The sequence below is a fragment of the Sturnus vulgaris genome, chromosome 1 (assembly GCF_052056855.1).
Source record: "Sturnus vulgaris isolate bStuVul1 chromosome 1, bStuVul1.hap1, whole genome shotgun sequence".
NCBI lineage: Eukaryota > Metazoa > Chordata > Aves > Passeriformes > Sturnidae > Sturnus > Sturnus vulgaris.
Window position 1 is genome coordinate 145191191 of NC_142243.1, and position 21501 is coordinate 145212691.

The 21501-nt window shown below is 39.2% G+C and overlaps 1 protein-coding gene across 1 annotated transcript in view; it reads right to left on the minus strand.

Moving 5' to 3' along the window:
* The window catches only part of TMEM65 (transmembrane protein 65), a 30904-nt gene that overhangs the window by 4622 nt on the left and 4781 nt on the right, over positions 1 to 21501 (minus strand). The window contains exons 2-6 of the mRNA XM_014870159.2: positions 5275 to 5319; positions 3144 to 3211; positions 2334 to 2388; positions 1121 to 1163; positions 405 to 510 (exon numbers count right to left, since the gene is read on the minus strand). Of these exons, the coding sequence (XP_014725645.2) occupies positions 405 to 510; positions 1121 to 1163; positions 2334 to 2388; positions 3144 to 3211; positions 5275 to 5319 (317 nt within the window). The remainder of the gene's footprint in view (positions 1 to 404; positions 511 to 1120; positions 1164 to 2333; positions 2389 to 3143; positions 3212 to 5274; positions 5320 to 21501) is intronic.

Genomic DNA, 21501 nt, shown 5'->3' on the forward strand with positions numbered 1-21501 from the left:
AAGCTAATTTCACAGTCAAGCTAATTACAGAATATTAGAAATTAGTACAAATCAGTACAGGTATATGAACAGCAAGCACTTAACAAAGAACATATAGGAGTAAACTACTAAGGGGTCATAACTTCCAAGTAAATTATCACCATAGCCAGAGCTCAGCCCAGGCATCTGCACAGCATACACAAAGTCATTGCAGAGACTATCACGTCACTTAGGGATTGCTGCCTATAAAAAAACCACTCAAGCTTAAAAAAATCCAATCTCTTCATTCTCCCTGACATGGGCTCAAGACTAAAGCCTCTGGGGAACATGCACAATATTGTGGTCATTAAGGAATAAATGGAAAAAGTGACAAAAAGCATTTACCAGCTAGTTTAAACACAACAAGCTCCACGCAGGATACTCACCAAGTGTGCACTGAGACGGGTCTGCCACATGTCAGCTTGTTTGGGTGTCAGGTCAGGGATTGACAGACCCAGCCGAGAAGCCAAAGCCTCTACATAACCGGCAAGACTGGAAGAACAATAAAACAAGAGCAAACGATTTTGACTCTCACAGTATCTTCTAGTGAGGGTTTTGAAAGACTTGAACTTAAAAACAAAAGCTTTTCCTTCAGCATACCAATAAAGAAATTGAGAGAAAACTAAAGGACACATTTTGCAATGTAAGTCAATTATCTCACTGATTTAATAGACAATATTTCCAATAAACTTCATGCAGTACAACACAACTTGTGTGAATGTTAATGCATTTCTGCAGAGCTTTTTAAGTAACCTTACTGGAGGAAAAGTCACACACAGACTAGTTAGCCTTGTTATTTGCAGAAAACAAAACAGAGGGAAAGTGGAAAAACAGCCATAACAAACAACTTTACTTTCAGCAGTTATGCAGAAATTTCCTTCAAAAACTAAAGTTGTATCTCTTTTTATCAGAAATAGGTATGCCTAGACCTGAAGACAATGCAGAGATATTGTTTTAGCTGAGGATAAGAAAATCTCCAGATCTGAAGATAACAATCAGAGAAGGTATATTAGGCAGAGCTATATTATATTACGAAAAATTATTTTTCCACTTTGCATCTCAATGAATGCATTTAATATTCTTAACACAAGTTCATACGTACCCCAGTCCTGCTAAATCTGAAACAAGGTTTCCCAAAGCTGCAGCTGGAAGGAGGAAGAGGGAAGAGAAAAAGATATTATTTTAGCTACGAACAAAACCAACCAGCTCCCACCCTCCAGTGACCCTTGCTTAGTCTCAATTTATATAGTATTAAAGACTAGATCTAAGTTCCTTATATTTTAGTCTTCTTATCCTGACCTTATTACAGTTTAATAACAGCAGCAGACTAGAATTAGTAAGAGGTACAAGTACTTTTCTCAATTTACATGGAGAAAACTTGACAAATATAAAAAGACAACACTAACACATGGAAATCGACATAACTTTTGAGATCAGAGTTAAGAGCAACTGTACATGGTTGTCAGCTGCACGCACCTAATGCTGGACACAAAGCAAGTGGCTGAAGAGACACAGGAGCACTGGAAATAGAAGGAGCTGTCACTCAGGTTTGCAGCTCTGTTAAATATGCCAACATATCCATGAACTGTGTCAATTTTAGAAGAAATACTATACACAAGTGAACAAAACATACAAAATATGTGATTTCACAGCAGACCTTACTACTTTAAGCTTCCTTGTGACTGTCTCACGTGGAACCAAGGCCTGCAAATTTCCAAATCTTTAACTCGCTCTGCTGTGACATTTTCAGTTAAGCTCTCCCTCCCCGTGCTTTCGAGTAATGCTGCACCTGCAGCTGGTGGATCCACGAGCACCCTGTGACACTGCAGAGGCACCAAAGCTGTTGGGCAGAGCTTATCAGTTTTGGCCCAGAACAGGAGCAGAGTGGCTGCTTGGCCTTCCTGTGCTATCTCATCAAGGCAGAGGAGCCACCAAGAACTGCAGCAAAAACACTGATCTCCACCTAGCATGCAAGCAAACAGCAACACACAAATACATATATCCACATACACTGATACTGGGCCCTGGGCAGTTTAGAGCAGCTCCATTACAGAAATGCAGAAATACTTTCCCAAATGACCCAGGATTTGAATTATTAGGTTGAAATCAACAATAAGAATTTCAAAAGCTATTCGGACTGAAATTCCATTTCTGCAAATGGAATATGTCCTTGTTTCACCCAGAGGTTGTTTCTTTATTAGGAAAGGCAGCTGCAAGACTGGGGAAGAGTCATTTCCAGCCCTGTGTGCTACTTTCAGCCTAAAATATAGGAATGTGCCATATTAGTCCAAATGTGGTACAATTTTAATACTTGCCTGCCATAGTTGAAATTCCTAAGACAACTCCAATTGACAATTCTATTTGGGTTCCCTGAAAAATAAACAGTTTTCTCATTATTTGAGAGATTTGAAGTTATAATAAGCTATATTGATGCAACTGACAGAAGTATTGTTTATTGCTTGTCTATATTAAAAGTGAAAGGATAAATGGACATTTCTTCTTAGATCACAGAGATCCTATCTTCCTGGCATATATATTTCCCTCTAAGGCAAGGGCCTACTTCTCAAAGTCTTTTAATATTTCATACTCTTGTAGGAAGCAGCTGGAAGACAAACCTGCAACCCCTATCCCTGCATAAAATCTTCCCCAATGTAATTCCTAGCTGAATGCACAGCTCTCAACAAAAACTTCTACAAATACCGAGCAAACAAATAAAACACAGTATCACAGCTCCTTATGCTTTCAGCTGAAGAAACAAAACCATATGGTGTGCATTATGAAATACCAGTACATGGTCGAAAGATGAGAGACAATGTGCATGAACTAAAACAAGATGTGTTCCAGTTGGATATAGCAAAACATTTTCCATCATGAGGACAGCTGAGCATTAGTACAGGTTGCTCAGACAAGCTACCCTTGGATTTCTCAAGTCTTTCAGGAAAAAGCCATGAGCAACTTGGTCTCATCTTACAGCTGGTTCTGCTTTGAGCAGGTTAGACTAGAGACCCTGGGAAGGTCCTGAGCAGGGAGACTTTTTAGACTAGATCTCACAGGCCATTCTATTCTGCTCTCTTGAAAAATATGAATCTTACAGACTTGATCAAGGAATTAAACAGTGAACTTACCGCAGCAATCATAATTGCGTTATCCAAAAATCCAAACCCTACAAAAGGTAATGCATTGTGGAAGAACACTAAAAGAAATAAGTAATAAAGAAAAAAATATTTATAAGAGAGTTCACTAGTGCACAGGAACAACTGAAATGTCTAATACTGGTTTTAAGAGAAACAAAGGTGAAATACACAAAATTCCTTTCCTACTGGTCACCTTTTTGGTGCTGATAGGTGTGGTAAAACCCTTTGCTACACAGAAGTGGTACTAACAACTTGCGAAGAACCAGCTAAACAACCCACTTTGCAAATACTTGTACAGTTTCAGGTGGAAGCCACTTAAGCCTACTAGTGCATAAGAGAAATACCTAAAGCTACACGAACTCTGGTATTATTTACAGACCTTACAGCATGTTGCAGTATCACTGAAGATCACCAGTCTCACCAGACTTCCTGCATTCTTGTCTTGCTTGAAATAAAGGCCCTTTCTCTGCAAGTCCCTCGCTATTTCTGTGCAAGAGCTCCATCTTCTTCACACACTCCTAAAATTTCTTCCTTTTAAAAGCACTGTCTGGAGCTAGACAATTATTGTCAAAACTCATTCAGCCAAACCTGCAAATGCTAAGGTGTGTTTCACTAGTGTGTCATATACTGTTAATTATCTGACCATTTCAACCAAAACTTCTGCATCTTGATTTTGTTTGTGCACTATCCTCAGTTCAAGTTAGACTTGTAGGTGCTCCCTTAAATACTGCTTAAGAAACCAAGCTCCACCTTTTGTTTCACACATTTTCTTCTTTTTTACTTCTGAAACCCATTAAATCCTTTCTGAAAATATTTTCTGTTGCAGAAACTTGGAACATGCTGGTCTGAGTAATTTCTAAGAATGAGCACAGTGCTACTGTATCATTCCTTTTAGTCCTGCTTCATTTTCCCACTCAGTTTGTATCCTGTAAGCTTTTGATGGGGGTGGGATTGAATTTGCACAGCATTGTCTCCAGCTGAGTTTCAAGGTGCGCACTTCATAAGACTAAATACAGCATAAGGACAAACTACATGAAAAAAATACAGCTGAAAGTTGAAAATTTTCCTTTTTTTAAAATGCACCAGATAATCAGTTTGGATTCGGCTGGAGTTTGGGGGTTTTTTTCAATTCACGTTGGACTATAATTCCTACATTTTATGAACTTAAAAAGATGCAAACCTAGGAAGAGGGACGAAAGAAGAGCGCAGGAACCTCACAGTCATGTGAAAAGAAACTGGTACCAGTGCCTTTTGGGTTTCCTTTCTGCAGACAGTATGAATCCATGACCACACAAAAAACCAAAGCCACACTCAAGGTCTTTCATGCTTAGGTACTAGAACATGAACGGACATCTGTAACTACTATGTGAGAATATGCCTGTCTTCTAAACTGCACACGTAAAAGACTAGAGCACAAAACATATGAAACTTTTCCAATTATTTTTAAACTATCACAGGACAAACTCACCAAAACACAAATAACAAAAAAAGCACACAGATATGCCCAGTATTTTCAAAATGTGTGTGCTGGAGCTAAACTGGGACATCAAATTCTTAGTGAAATGGACAGAATTTTGGAATTATTGGAGTACACAGAACCCTGGGACAGAAGCGGGAGGGACCAAATTAGAAAAAAAAAAGGAGATAATTAGAAAAGGGAAACATTTGCCTAAATAAATTTGTTCACTGCAGAGTACAATGCCACAAAAATAGACTAATTTGGAAACGAAATCAGAATTTGAATCATGGTATTATAAATACACAATCTGTTTCCAATTTCTCTGCAATGTTATACCACTTCTCAGTCCTTTTAAAACAAAACCTCCACAAGGCACTGCAGCACCAACACTGCTTGCCTTGCAAAAACAATGTTTGCTGCTGGCTTTGAACAGTGTGCTCTCATTTGGGCTTTCTGTCCTACTTTCACTAAGTGTTGCACATTCTCCAGCCGAGGTGTTATGAAACAAAGGCAGCAGGGTGAGTGCTGGTGCTTGTTTTGGTTTTCTCTTACTCCATACAACAGGGACGAGGACAGACCAGCACTTGTGGAACAAAGATGAAGCCAATTCAAAGAGAGACTGCACAAATACTGAACCACATTCAACAAACATTCTTCTTTTACCATGTCTCAGTTGTCCTGGAGATGGTGGTGCAACCTCCAACTTCTCTAGAGAAGTCAAAATGAAATGAAAAAGTTAGCTGCTTCATCACAAATTCAGTTTATTATCAAGTCCTTACCAAATTACTAGCAGGCAAAAAAGCAGTTATGTTATTTAACAGCTTTCAAATGGGAAAGAAAAATACTTCACATCTACATTTTTATTATTTTTACAAATTATAACATGGTATTAAAAGCCAAAAAGTCTTAGAATATTACAAGCTTACACTACTGTAAGTGATTATGCAAAGTAACAGCATACTTCAGAAGCAGTCCAACACCCATCTTAATTTGAAAATTACAAAATCACACTAAAATTTGAAAATTGTATGTTATTTTTTAGAGGTCCTCTAGACATGCAACAGACAACATTCGTTCCCCCAGAGAGTCTGCAAAACAAATCCTGTCATTTATATTCTCACAAAAGGCATAATTTCACAGCAATATAAGAACAAAAAAAAAAAATTAGAGATCACTGATTTCGGTAACAGCAGACTAAGTTTGGTTATTTGGTGCATGTTTCAGGTATCCTGGACTCAAATCACTAAGAGTTAGCAAGGATGAGGACATCACTCCTGAACCTGACAGAGTACTTTCTCTACAGGAAACCAATGCAGTTGTCATCAGAGATGCTGTGCAGAATGCAGCAGCAAATTACTCGTTTAACATCAGCAGGGGAAAAAAACCTAGCTACTTTTTTGGGTTTCTCTTGTGTATTTTTTAATGTAGATATTGAGCATAAGACCTCCTTCTTAAAACAGAAAAAATCATTCCCCCAATATATTCCAATATTATGAATCCTAAAGTTTAGACAAGTTGCTTCCATACTTCTGCCGAGGTAACTTCTACAGATGAAGGTTAAAAATAGTAAAACACGGAACCTACAACAGTCAAATATTCCAATTTTACTTGGGGCAGCCAAGTACATGGAAAGACAATGCTGCAAACAAAGACTGTGATTAATTTTAGCCTATGTCTGAGCACTTCAGACTAGAGTGAGTATTCTTGCACTCAAGTCACTCATATTCAAAGCCATTGTAAAGAAGAAATTAAAATATTCACTTAAAGTACCTTTGAGGAATAAAAGTTAGATCATAATACCAGTATTCAGCCAACCAGGACACTGACCTTCAAAATAATTTCACTTATTGAAGGTCTTTAACAACTTTCAAGCTCTAGCAATTACTGAAGAGGTGCTTCCTCCCTCTGCCCAATATAAACACTACCTAAGCTCTACAAACACCAGATGTACTCACCATGCAGATGGGACAAGTATAGCCCATATACTACAGAAGTAAAGATTATTTTCTCTTCCCTAGAAAATGTCAAGGAATTCACAGATTCAAAGCTCAGGCTAGAAGAGGAACATGGTAAACAAAGGGGGAACCAGGGAGAGTCAATCTTCTGAAGCCTCAAGTATCGACAGCAAGAAAACTTCAGATCAGAATTTTCAGCCTGTGCTCAGGAAGGCTGGGATTGGGGATGGGACCCATTTCATATGGTCCCCTTCTGTTCCCACGGGTTAGGCAAATCTTTTTTAGAAGCGTAGACAAAGAACCAGTACTGCCCCTTGAGCAGCTTTTCTCGGAGTACATTTCAGAGAGTACAACACTGGGGAAAATCAGAGCCACTTTGAAACAAAGAAATTAGCTGAGGCCACTGTTTCCAAAAACTCCAGATGCCCTGAGGGTGGCGAGGCAACCTAAATCAACACTGCCCACTTCTAATGAAGCTTCTCTAAAGTTCATCTGCTCCTGCTGAATACCAGGGAGAGAATAAAACCCCCAAATCGAACAGAAGCACAGGTCACAGAGTGCTGCCCTCCCTCCATGGCTTTCTGCTCTGATGGGAAGCCCTCACACCAACCACTGTGGTTCCTGGGCTTCCTGCAGCACTGCCACTGAAACCACCCCCGTTGCAGTGCCCATCCAGTTTTTAGATCTAGGTCTCCATATAAAGGATTTTGTGATAAGAAACTGTAACAACATCTACAAATTTCCAGGAAACACCATACCTCTGAGGAAGACATCATTTCATAGTTTTCCTGATTATGACAGCCAGTTAAGATTAGATAATTTCAATCTATTTTGGGTATCAATACAGAATACAAAAGACTATTCAACTTGTCACAAAATACTATAAAGCTCTAGAACATCAGTTCTCTGGATTTAACTACAACGGAGTTTGATAGCACCTGTCAGTCTACAAAATTACATTCTACTCAGTCTAGCTAGACAGCTATTTTAAAAAGCTAAAAAAAAAAAAAAAAAAACAACCAAAAACCCAGTGCATCATTGATTTTAGAAACTTAGTACCAGAAGGAAAAATTAAGGGTGTTTGGTAGAAGGAAAAAGAAAAGTCTTAACGTCTAGGAATAATGGGACTTCCAAGTTAAAATAAAAAGAACATCAGCTCCTCCTTCACAACATCCATCAAGGACTACCTTGGGATGTTTCTAAAAGAAGGGAGGCTGGGGGGCACTACTTTGAGGTTAGAGGAAAGACAAGTTAGAAGGAAATACCAGGGGATCAAATATAAACAAAAATTACTTAATCATTGATATCATCTGTTTTAGTAGTATGGGATTCCTGCTAAATAGGCATTTTATCAAGCAGTCCTTCAACACTATCAGGGCAGAAGTTGCAAGAAAAGTCACTGGGGACAGCATGGTGGCACCATGCTCGGGAGACCAGACTGCTCCTGATCAGCCGCAGGGAGCTCATGCCAGTAACGGCATCTTCCTGCTAGAACTTTATTTTATAAAAGGGAGTCTTGTAAACTCATGTGGAAGTGTGCCTGGCTTACAGCTTCCCTCATCATCAAGATAAAAATTAATCTGTGAAAAAAATCTGTGATTACACATATTAATGAGAGAGGGATAGGAGAAATCTGCCAGATGAAGTTCAGATAACTGGTGCTGGTGAACCCTGCACATGATCCCTCTCTGCCTGAGCCAGGACAGAGCCTGAGAGAGCATCTCATCCCACCCCAGCACAAAGCAGGGCCAAATCAGACCAGGGGACTCAGGACCTTGTCCCATGGTACCCGCAGGACCAGGCTCATGGGAAAAGCTGTCCCTTCTGAAGTACCAAAACAAGGCTTTAAAGCACAAAGGCAACTTCCCTGAGAAGTGATGCTCTGTCTCTGCCAGGTACAGAGCACTGCCTACTGCAGGAAAGAGCTGCTCCAGCTCAGCTATACTTGAAGAGGTCAAAGATTCATTTAAAGCTGAGACACGAGGAAGGAAAAAAATTAAAGCAGGAAAAGAAACCCCAACCACTGTGGTATGAAAGCCAAAAACCTTTTTTCAGAATCACTTCCAATACCACTTTTTTAAAGCATAACATACTTCAAAAGTCTGCAAGATATGAAAGCACTGAGAGCCAAAAAATTGTTTAAACAAGTTTTTTAAAACTCTAGATGGCAAAATACATTTCAGAATTGGGTATCTATTCATAGGAAGTTGTTCTGAGTATTTGAATTTTCAGGACTCAGCAAAAAACAAGAATAAAAATATTCAGAGAGTACAGCAAAGGAAACATGCCCTTTGTTTGTTTTACCAGAGGGAAAACAAAAATACAAATTGCAAAACCCTCTTTAAGGAGCTCAATTCAATCAGAATCAAACAATACCGAGTTTAAATATCTGGGGAAAAAAGAAAACAACTCTAAAGTACTCCAGAATTATTTTACAATGATTTTACAATGGCCATTCACCAGCTCATCCTGTGCCACAGCACTCAGTAAGACGAAGAATTCATCTTACTGCAGAAGGAATAAAATGAAATGGTGGAGTGAGGAATTGCTATTTTCTGACATTCATTACCATAAATGAGGTTATAAACCAAGGTTCAAATGCAATGCATGTCATGAGCCCTGAATTAGCAAAGTCTGGGAAGCAGAAAAACATTTACTGCTTCTTAAATCTGCTCTTGATATTTTTTATTTGTAGTATCATCTTCTTCTCTAACTATTTTAAAAAATAGTTAGAACCCAGGGGGGAGCACAGGGGGTGAAGGAGTGAAATATAAAACCTTCCACATAAATAATACCATCATCCACAACTTGGTCCAAACCCAGTAAGTTAAAGTCACCCTGCCATTTGTAGCCAAGTACTTGCAATTTAGTTTTAGGATTATTATTCTTAGCTGGCAAACTAACCACAAGTGACTAACAGGTAATGGGAGTGCATTTATTAAAAAATAAACCCAACCAAAGCCCAGCAAGTTGTCATCACCAGTTTCTCAATTATCAATTTTTTAAGAACTGGCATACAAGAGAACTTGCAAGCTTAAAGGCACGTATTATCTTTTATTTGAATTGCAGCTAACATCACCATAAAATTTACAGCTGAATCTGTTACTGTCACCCAAGGGCAGGAAGCACTAACACTGAATGCAGGTACTACTGCCAGAGCTGCCCTAAGAAAATACTTGCTACTGCTGAGTATTGCCATATCTGAAACAAAAATATGAGCAGTGTTTTACAGATTTTTAAATAGTGACTCAATTGTTTAAATTAATTATTAAACAATAAGTATCAAGAAGAGGAATATAAAAAATATTAATAATCTGAATCTATTATAACATTATTTTAGGCTCTGAAAACATCTAATCTAGAAGTTACAGAAGGTTTTGTCTTGAATTCATCAATCTGTTTCCTCCAAAAAGCCTGTACAGACCATTTCAGCCAATCATTCAGATACACATCACTCTAACAGCAAAAACATTACTTACACAGAACACGGAATCAGAGCAATTGTTGTGTCTCCTAAAAAGAGGTACTCCTTTGCACGTGAGTTCATGAAAGGACTTTTACAACCAAAATTCTGGACTGGAGCCTAAAAATGAGATGTGTTATTACTTTGTTCAGAGGTGGATCCTCAAAAGCAATTTCTGACTATATGTACAAGTTCATTCTTGGAATAAGCTCATTAGGCACGTTATCATCATTTTTCCTCCTCTGCTCTTTCTCAATGTTTTCACCACAACTGCAATCTAGCAAAATTGAAAAGCCTCGTCCCATTGATCTTCAGTTGGGTTCCCGTAGAATTCCAGATGGGGAAACAACAATCCATGAGTTGACAGTAAAGAAAAATTCTGCATCACTTGTTATAACTCACAAGTGGTTTCCTGTTACTACAGCAATTAAGGCATGAAAGGCTGCTGACTTGTGCAGTGCTAAATATAAACCTGGCTGTCAGCCCCTCCAGTCACATGCCCAGCAGAGGGAAAGCTGGGAGAAGCTCTGGTGCAAATAGACAGAGGAAGTGATAGAAAATTTCTCTACTACTCTAGAGAAGGTAACTGGGTCCAAACGAATATTCTGCATAAATACAAATGGGATAGTATTTTTTTTAATACTCCTGGTAATCTTGTAGAGAATTACACAGCGACCTCCCTGGAAAACCTTGAAGTAGCAGGAGATTATCACCTTTATTTGAAAGTTTTGTTACATCTACTGGACAAAGAGCTGAACAAGCCTTGCAGGAATGAAGTGCGCTCCCTGGCCAATCAATTCCCTTCAGAACAAACTTCAGCAGTGACTTGAGGCTTAGTTCACTCCTGTGATCCCCCGTAGTGAGTATACAATACACTTATCCTATTATCCCTTCAAAAAATGTGGCACAGCATTCACATCCTTTTAAAGACTTTTGACAAAATAGAGAGACCTAAGGTGGAAACCCCGACTGGAAATGTAGGAGGAGAAAGCGTAAGATGCCAACAGGTATCCAGAGGGTCAAATCACTGTCCTCATAATTAAGCAGGTTTTATCCTTGACCTAATCCCAATCTCCATCAGTGCCTTATAAATGTGAAGGTCAACATTTCCCCTCAAGCAGGTTCATGCCAAAATAGTATTTGCAGTGGTTTCCTTAAAAATCAAACATAGGAAAAAAAAAGTTAGACTTAAGATGTCTAACTTTTAAAACCTCTTGGGATTCAAGGGAGTTAATCAGCTAAAATGATGACAACACAGAAAGGACTTGCAGCTTGTAATAGAGACACAGCATAAGGATAGAAATAGAGAGCTTGAGCTGTCTCCTTCAGAGAGAAAGGGAAAATGTAAGAAAAACAGCTGAAGTGTTTGCATAAAAGCGCCAGCAACATAGTAACACTGATAGGAGAGCAAAAAGGAACAACAACGAGGTGTTCTGATCTATATTCCAGAAGTAAATGGTTATATATATAATTTAATAAAAAAATTAGAAATAAGAAGGTACTTGAGAGCTGCCAAGAAACAAACTTGCTATAGCAATTCCCTGACTGGAAAGAACCATCTTCAGAGTTAAAATTTTCTGCCTCAAGAAACTAAATACTCATCCACCCAAGAGGAGGCTGGCTCTGCCTTTCCTCCTCACCCTCTCCAGTTCAATGCTGGAAGACTCCAAGGAGTTCCAGGGAGCCAGAAGAGGGCCACCTCCCAGTGGCATAGCAAACTCTTCCATCTTTGGATGAATGAATTTTTGCCTGGGATTATTAACAACCTCTCCATTAGATTTGGAAAAAGACTGGATGAGTCCTTCTGACTAACAGAGTGGAATTAATGTCATCCAAATATATTCATTTAACTGTTTCAGTAAGGTGAGGTTTTGGCATTTCTCTGTCAGCACAGCTTGAGCTCCTCTTGTTCAAGGCAGGAATCTATCCATCGTTTCATGGTTTTGCAGCTGAGCAGAGCAGCAGCACAGCAACAGTGATGTACTGGAAACAAGACCATGGTATCTATGCATTATCAGAGTGTGATTTATTCCTGTAAAAGGACAAGCAAAGCAATTCTGTGGGACACCACAGAAGATCTGTTAACAAAATTTATCAGCACTCTGTGCACAATCAGAGATCTGATCTATTAGAGGCCTTTCATCACCTTTAAATTCACTTGTGTTAGGCAACACTGATGTGTAAACATGAGAGCTCATGAAATATCTAGGCAATTATATGTACAATACCCTTTATTAATTTATGTTCCCCCCCAGGCCCTGTTTTAACAAGAAATCTGAAAAGCTGGGAAGAGACAAGTTTGTTTATTCCTGCCCCTCCTCTCCCTTATGCCCTTTCCCCTCCTGCACTTGCTTCCTCAGGAAAGAAAGTGAGTGGGAAAATGGTTTTAAGAACAGGGAGCAGCATTGGCTTTCAAGCCCAGGTCTGGTACTTGCAGCCAGCAGCAGAACCCCTTAGAGGAGACAGCTCACTGACAACAGTCTGTGCAGAATGCAGGGGAACCAGGGCACTCCCTCCTCCACCGCCCTGGCACAAAACTCAGCGTGTAACACCACGAGGGGCTTGTGCCTCAGCAACAGCCGTGATTCCCACCTGGCACCAGCAGTACCTGCACTCCGACAGCAACAACCCTTCCCACTGTGCTGCTACTCCCAGGGCAATCCCCGGCTCCTCAGGCAGCTGCAGCAGCAGCACAAGAGCACCAGGGCAGGGAGTGGCACGTTAAATGTGTTTGGTGGGATTATTCTCTTCCTTTAAGAAAACTCAGCTACAATCTTTACAGAGAGCTGCAGACAAACTGCTATTAAATCACCTACCACTAAGTACCAGCCCTATTGTAAGCAGAAAGTTCCGTTCCCTGCCTGAGGACGACCTTGGAAGCAAGTACAACTGCAGAAATAAGCTTCTTTCTGAAATAACTTTAACTGCATGTAGAGTTTATTGCTTTTCATCTGTCTCAGACTTAATATAGCTACCCAAAATAAGAGAGACAAAGAGGACAGATAAACCAAATGACTGTCAAACATTTTGTTACAGACTCATACTAAATGTAATTGCTCCTAATTTTTCATTGCATTGGGGCATTAAAGACAAAAGTATGAGCTGCCTTGAAGTCCTTAAGAATCTATTCATTCCTGTCAGCAAAATGAACACCATAACAAACCACTGACAATTTAACTTCCAGCCATAAATTACACTGAAGTAATTTGTGCCTCTGTATAAATGCCTAATGAATACAGAATGCAGTAGCAAAGAAGTTAAGAACTCTTCACCTGCTTGCTAGATAGTGCAGTAGATTGATCACTTTGATACCCCCTTCCCCATGTAACTTCACAAAGCCTCATTAGTGAAACTAGCCTGACTACCCTATCTGACTCCCTGCAGTCAAATTCAAGCTGCAATGACCACTTTCTCTGGAAAACAGCTGAAGGAATGATTATAATATAAAAACAGATACAATCACTTCACATGGAATGTAAAATATTTTCTTTTAGCTTTTGTGTTATAAGAGTATGGAATATCTACTGGGTTGTTATGCAGCTGCATTATGTAATAATTTATTCTGCATGTGAATTGGAAGTTCTAATAAAAAACTCACTCTGTTCGCAAAAATTATCTGAAACGTTAAGATTGCTGGTTTTGTAAATACAGTCATGCAGAAGAAAGAAGCAGAAGACTAAGGCTACTCTTTTCTAAAAGTTTTTCTAAAAGTAAACACTTCTAAGTTCACATTTTATTGTTTCAACCAATTGCCTTTATTCTGCACAACAAAGAAAGGAACATCCTTCTCCTGGTCAGTGTTTCTTTCTTCAGCCTCTGGCAAGCATGAGGCCTCTCTCAGGAAGATTCAATGCAAGTGCATCCCTGCAGCTTCCAGCTGCAGAACCAATACAAGCTTCAGTTCCCATCACACCCCTGCAAGTGCCAGCTGTGCACACACTCCATCTAAAGCTGTTTCAGGACCTCTGCACTATGAAGAGCTGCACATCTGGTCCATCTGTGTAATCCCAATGATACTTAACTTTCCCAGAAAGTACCCAATGTCAGTTTATGAAACACACGGTTCTGCTACTTAGGACAGTTTTTGTTTTTCAACTTTACACATTTCCCCTTTTCCATTGACAGGTTTTTTTAACCTGTTCTTTTGTCACAGCTTCACTGTAAGCAGGCAGCAGAATCCTGTGGGTGCTGAAATTACACCCTTCACCTCCAGTTCTGCTAATCAGCTTGAGAATTAGTGAAGTACAAACATAAATCCTCGGCTCAGAGTTTTCTGCATAAATGCATAAGCCTATTTTGTTTCCACAGAAGAGGAAATATGGAATCTAATGTATTTAACACTTCTCCCCATGGCAGTGGAAAGTAAATGGGCTGTGGCACTGCCCACATGCTGCAATGCCACTATTTTCTGGAGATCTTAATGAAATATGCACCCCTATAGTTTTTCACACTGTGCAATAGAGACTGATCACAGTGTGCCTCCAGCATCCTTCCCTCCCTTATTCTCTCCTCCCTCTGCTTCTGCAAAATCTGCACAATGTTTACACAGCCCCTTTTCCAGCAGCAAGGAAGGGGATAGATTCAGGCTGAGGTTACTTTTTGCAGTGCTGAAGCAAAGTACTGTATGATGACGGGGGGCAGCCACTCAGACCACGATGAATAATCCTGAATAAAGAGCCAGAGGAAGGGAGAGGAGAGACAGCTCCTTTCCTAGTCACAAGACAAATGTTGAGGCAAAAAATATAATTGCAAGTAGTTGCCAAAACTGCAAAAGGTAACCTGGGAAATCAAACCAGTATTGCTCACTAGTACAAGTCACCATGTCCTGTTAACAACACAGTGATCCCAGAACAGACTCCTGCCTGAGGCACGAAAACCCTTCTGGCACTTCCCATGAGAAAACAGAAAGGCAGAACCTTAGGTCAAATATAAAACTGCACCCTGAAGTGATCTAAAGTCACCTTGTTACTGCAGGGAGTGATTTGATACTTTTCCTCCTGTTCCTAAATTCCTGATCACGTATTTGGGACTTCTCCTTTATTCTGGCACTTGTTCTTAGGTACACAGCCAGACCCAGAGAAGAACAGCAGTGCTAGCATAGGAAGCAGAATTGAGACTTGAATACTCAGAGGTTTTTGGGACAGGGAAAGAACAGAACACTCCTTACAACAACATGGGTGAAGCCAGCAGTAAATCCCACCCATATGGCCAAGTCACATCCACTACACATCACCCCATCCACAGCTCATCCAGGCCTGCTCTTACCCACTGTGGGAAACAGAGGAAAATGCTTTTCCTCTATGGCTGGGAAAAAGTAATTAAAGTGAGCTTTTTTCTTTTTTTTTTAACTGCGCTTTTAACACAGGATCAGTTATAAAACACAGTAAAACTCAGCCATAGTAATGTGCAACTGCAAAAACTGATGTAAGCACAGAAACAAGGTAGACACAATAGGTTCCCAGCACCCAACCCTGACAGTGAAAACTTCACAAATTCGAAGACTTTTTTTTTGTTCTGGTAAACCAGATCAAATAAACGTAAAAAACTTATAAAAGGTCACATATAATTCCCAATGAGAACAGTCTTTTTAAGCCTGGGCCATTTGTGATTTATCAGAACTCAACTGCACATTGGTACATTTCTTCTGTTCAGGGAAAGGGACACTGAATCAAAAGTCTGTTAGATGCAAGTCTTGCAAATGCAAGAGGAAAAGGTCACCAGGCTGATTATTTATAACAGCACTGTCACTTCTGCAGCACCTATTTACTTGATTTACTTTACTCCATAAAATAATATAAATAGATATGAAATTGGGGAAGGAGTAGTGGATTTCAAGTTGTTCTCCCAACTCTTCTTTATGACAGAAATGTTTATTAGACAAAATGGCTGTAAATCTAGCTGGAAATTCTTAAATCTCAATCTTGAGTGAAACAGTTAATTTTACATTTGTAACATCACAGCTTTACTTGCACTTTGTGAAAAATCAGTCTGTGGCCAGAACTGAAGCAAAGAAACAACTGGACCGAAAGGTTATCTGTAATCTGAAAATACAAGCTGATGGTATTTGAAAGAGTAGCTGACTAAAGAAATTGGTTTGTTCCATGTACATTCTTTTCCAATCTTCCACAAAATTAAATAAAGCAAATAAAACACAGTTTCTACCAATTCAGATTGCTATGAAAGATGGGATAATACCCTCATGGAGACTGACGTTTCACAACCTTAGTGTAAGATAAATTACAGCAAACCGGCCAGCACTAAGAGATAAATCACTGCACAAAGTCAAACGCTATCAAGTGCAAATAATTCAAAAAGTTACTGTAACAGTACAATAACCAGAAACTGATAATACCTAAAAGAAAAATGTAGCAGGTCAAAGTGCAGCAATTACTTGTTGGCTCCCAGGTAACATTTGGACCTGAGTTTTGTGGCAATGCAACTTTACATACGATAACACAACCCAAAGCACACACCTTTCTCTGTGCATGGCATGGACAAACTGTCTCCTAATCCTCCCTCAAGGCTTCCAGAGTGTTTTGAAAGTGCTCATGCCCAGACAACAGGTCCCAGACTATTTCCAAGAAGTGAGCTTTGAGAACCTAAGGCCAGGCCACTGTATCTGGCTCCTCTCAGTTGAAGTTGGTCTCATGTAGAAACCTTTTTGTCTCAAATTTTTCAATTTTTCCTGAAATTAGAAAGATTTTTCAAATCTGCGTCCTTCCCCCAGGTCATGCAGGAGCCTTTCACCAGGATCACTGCCAAACAGTAAGGCATGTTTTAATTCTGGAAATGCCTAAAAGCCATGAAGTATTTAAGAGCATTGAGGAACGGTTTTATCCCAACACACAAGCAGTAGGAGATAATAAAACAAACTACATGCTTCTTATGACTGCTTTAAGCCAACAGGAGAGTTGATACAGAATATGATCCATCTCAAAATACAGAGCCTTAAATTCCTATTTCCTCTTTTTATTATCTAGATAAAATAATGTGATTTTAAAAAAATAATGACCTGTTAGTATCTGCCAAAAATATCTCAGTCTAAATAAAATTTAATAAAAACTCAAAAGATCCCCAAAAATGAATGAACATGATGAGCCCATCACATACAAAAGGAAACTGGCAACTGATGCAGGAAAAAAGTATAGGAAGTAGCAAGTATCACTGTGTATTATGGCTGCTAGGGAGGATATTTTATTAACAAATAGCATATAAACATCTAAGAATACTAAGTAAATGAACACTGGAAAAAACAGCTATGGTTTTATATTCCATAGTTTTGAATGAAACATGTTCTCTGCTGGGTTGAAAAAGGTTTTTTGGGGGCTTTGCCTTAAAACGCTCTCTATGTGTCAGAGGAAGCATGTGATTCAGGCATGAGTTAGTCACGTTCCAAAAATTCCATTTTCATTCACTGTTAAATTACGTTCTCACACACAGCAACAAAACAGAAACAAAAAGGCATGCTTTCAGAATATTTGAAATATCACCGTGCCAATTTAAGTATAAAGTAGAAAGGAGGCACAAGGCAGCTCGCATATTCATGTCCAAGTTTCCTCAAAATGAGCCGCTTTTGTAAAAAATCTAAACAACACCACAAGGACCCAAGACACCTTCTTTAAGTACTCTGCTTGCATTATATACTTACCTTACTTTTTCATTTACTTGTTGTTTTTTAAAAGGATTTTTTTTCTGGAGAACAGATCCCTCTCTAGTTTTATATTTGGATTGATTAAATAATAAATAAGGCTGACTAAAGATAAGAGTTTTCAGTTGAATGAGTCAGCTTTAAGTAATTTCTTTCTTGGAGAAACTGGAAGATTTCCTTTTCTTTTAATTGAGGTTACACACTGGAACCTCTGTGTTCACAGAATAAACATGATCTATTTCATTCATGCCTGTTGCAGGGAGATCTAAATGTTTTGAATCTATCACTCTCAAGGGTTTAAGTTGCACTCTAAGTAAAAGCTGCATTTCAAGTGATCTTCTGTAAAAAGCCCTGAATCAAAAGCAGCTTTTGTACTGGACAAGAGAGTTATTGGGAGATAGATTTTCCTTTTAGTTCTAAAATGTACCATTTTACAAAAGACACAGTGGAAGAACAATGGCTTAAGATTCAGATATTTTTTTCTGATTCGTGATTTAAAAAACACTTGTGCATGACACCTATTTTGTATTCACCATATGCTTAAACACATGCAAAAGACAAAACAAATTTTAATTAGAGCAATATTTTATTTTAATTGAAGTAATCTTATTTTACCTTTGGCAGGAAAGGGGAAAGGCAGCTAACTAAACAATATTTTTTAATAATAGTATTATTTCTGCATTATAATTGGACCATGTAATTTAATGCACATCACTTTCCAAGAAAAAAGCATAAGGTAGCTGACACTGAGCTGCTTCAAAAAAATGAAGTTGTTTCATCATCTGAAACCTCTGGTCAAGTAATAACTAGAAACTATAGTATAGTGCAGCAGTTTCCAAAAGACCTATGCTTGAAACACCTTGGTCAAATTAAGCATAAGTTCCTCAAGATGTGGATTGCTGAAAATCTTGAGACTGAAGGGTCTACACGAATACAAACAAAAACTGTGTACTTTTATTTCTTGCAGCAATACATGCCAAATGCATCAAAACAAACATGCAGGAAGTCTGTCAAACCAGCAGCCTGCTGGTCTTATGCAATGCACATCAGCAAACACACTTTTCCATTTGGCATTTTTCTACTGTACCAAATTCACTGGTTGTCTCTGGTGACTCTACCTCCTCTGCTGGCTTCTCAAGTGGTACCAGTGGTTTAGGATACCTAGATGCTACAACAAGTTTTCAAAAGCAAAACAGCAATCAGTCATTATTTAAAAACTTCCAATCAATACTGAAGCATCCGCTAGCAAGAGAAGATCCTTTATAAATATTAAGACTGGATTTCTGTGGGTTTTACACCAATTCCACTTGATTGTTTGCAGGGTTTTCTCTGCAAAAAAAAAAAGACAACTTTTCTGCATTTAAGCAGACTAGAACCTGCTTTAAGTCACATGAGCAAGTAAAATTTCAGAAAATGGAACTAAACCAAACCACAACAGCAAAAGCATGAACTTCAGAAACATTACCTTGCTGCAGGTGGTTCAAAGGTAGACAGTTACAGCTGATATTTTCAGAGAGCAGTTTCAGAATAGTTTTACCATGAGTGACCATGCACCAGTTTTCTTGTTTATGACATTAAATCTCAGCCCCTAAATTACTTAGTCGTCTGAGTTTGAAAGGATTTAATGAGCATTTAGTTCCAACCCCACGAGACACCTTCCACTAGACCCTTGTTGCTTCAAGCCAAATCCAACCTGGACTTGTAGGAAAGGGGGACTCACAGATCCTCTGGACATCTTACACCACTCCTATAGTAAAGAATTTCTTCCTAATAGCTAATTTAAACCTACTCTCCTCCACTTTAAAGCTATTCCCTCCTGTCCTATCACTATATGTCTTTGTTGAAAGTTCTCTCCAGGACACTTGTAAACCCCACTTATGTGCTGGAACGTGCTTACAAGGTATCCCCAGGACCTTCTTTTTTCCAGGGTGAACAGCCCAAACTTATACAGCCCAGAGAAGCAGAGGGGCAGACACTGATCTCTTTCTTGTCTGTGGCAGACTACAGGGAAAGGTCTGAAGTTGTCAGGGGAGGGTGAAGTTGGATATTAGGAAAAGGTTCCACAGCCAGAAGGTGGTTGGGTCCTGTAAGAGGCTCCCCAGGGAAGTGGTCACCAATCCTCAGAAAGCTCAGGAAGCATTTGGACAATGCTCTCAGACACATGATGTGATTCTTGGGGGTGTCCTGTGCAAGGCCAGGACCTGGACTCAATGAATCTTGTGGGTCCCTTTAAACTCAGGACATCCTATGATTCTGTGATTCATGAGGCTCAGACGTTAATGAAAATGATCAGTAGAGCCTCAGTAGCACTTGTCCTTCTGCACTCTGCCTTCATGAGAAGGCTCCAAGAGTCAGGGAGTATATTTAAAAAAAAAGTTTCAAAAGCAAAATGTAGTCCATCCTTCCATGTGAAACACAGTATTTCTTTCACCACCTAGTATTTTTGACTCAGCAGTGAGATTAGTAAATCCTGGTATAGGCTGCAATGGTCTAAGAGCATAAAGAACACATACAAGCAGGCTGAGCAAGAGTTTGTCATTTTACCAGCTTGACAGGGCACTTCAAACTTGTGAATTAGACACTTGCCAGCAGTCTGCCAGAAGACCTCTTCCTAGAATAGCAATCAAACAGTAGAGTTAAAAAAATTTATTGACCTAAGTCACTGCAGGGGAGACAGAAGTAGATGACATGGCTCCACACACAGCGTGGCATTCACCTGCATACGCTGGGTCTGTGAAGGAGAGGAAGAGAGAACTGTCCCCACCAGGTGCCATGGTACTGTCAAAGCACAGCAGCCTGAACAGTTTCTCTTCTCCCAGCTCAGCGGGCTGAGGGCAGTCCTCACCACAAACCTCACACTTGCACTGTGAAATCACTCTTCAAACAAGACAAGTACTTCCAGAAGGATGGAATTATGCTTTGTAGTGTTTAGCACTGATTCAGTTCTAAAAACAAGAGGCACTAAAATCCAAGTGGTTCTAAACCACCACGGCAGATGAACCAGTTTGTTCCTATCAGCAAGAAGCAACTGACTCATGCAACAGAGGGAATCTTATTCACAGGAGAATTGTTTAGAGTGTCTAAAAACCTCTGTGAAATCCACTCGACTTTGATGACATTGCATCTTTTGAATTACTTTTCTTTGTAAAGCTGTGGAAGTAAAGGCACATTGGCTCAAACACTCTCTAAACTATTCCAGTAAACTGGGGAGCTCATAAATTTAACACCAGAACATAAGCCAGTGAGGTTTCTTCTGACCAAGTAAGATTTCACCCAGCAATAGCTAAAACCTTACGAATTCCCTCACAGATTCTTCACCAGCTGTCAGCCCAAGCCAATGCAAGGAGGTGGAGCCCTTTACCTGCATGCTACATTTTTTTTTAAACAATAACAAGATGCAGGAACTTGAACTTATGAATAGTTTTCTACCAGAATGTGCTGTTTATTTATGTATCTCGGATTATTATGTATGGTATGACATCCCAGTGTCTTCAAAGAGAATCTAGCTAGAAACTGCATTCTCCAAAACCTGCAAATTAAATTACAAAACCAGCTGTCAAGACTCATTGCTATGGTGTTTTTGCATGTTTTCCAGGTAATACACAACCTCAACAGGCAGAGGAAGAAGAAATTCCACTTCAAAAGACCTTTTTTAGTGATCATATCATAAAAGTCTTCCACTAAAAACATAAAATGCAACTGGGTGCTTTCAAGGAATTGTGTTCAATGTATATACTAAAATCATCTATTTTATATATTATATACACATATCCATATGTATTTTATGTGTATGTACAAAAAAAATAGGCAAACAGAATTTTTTT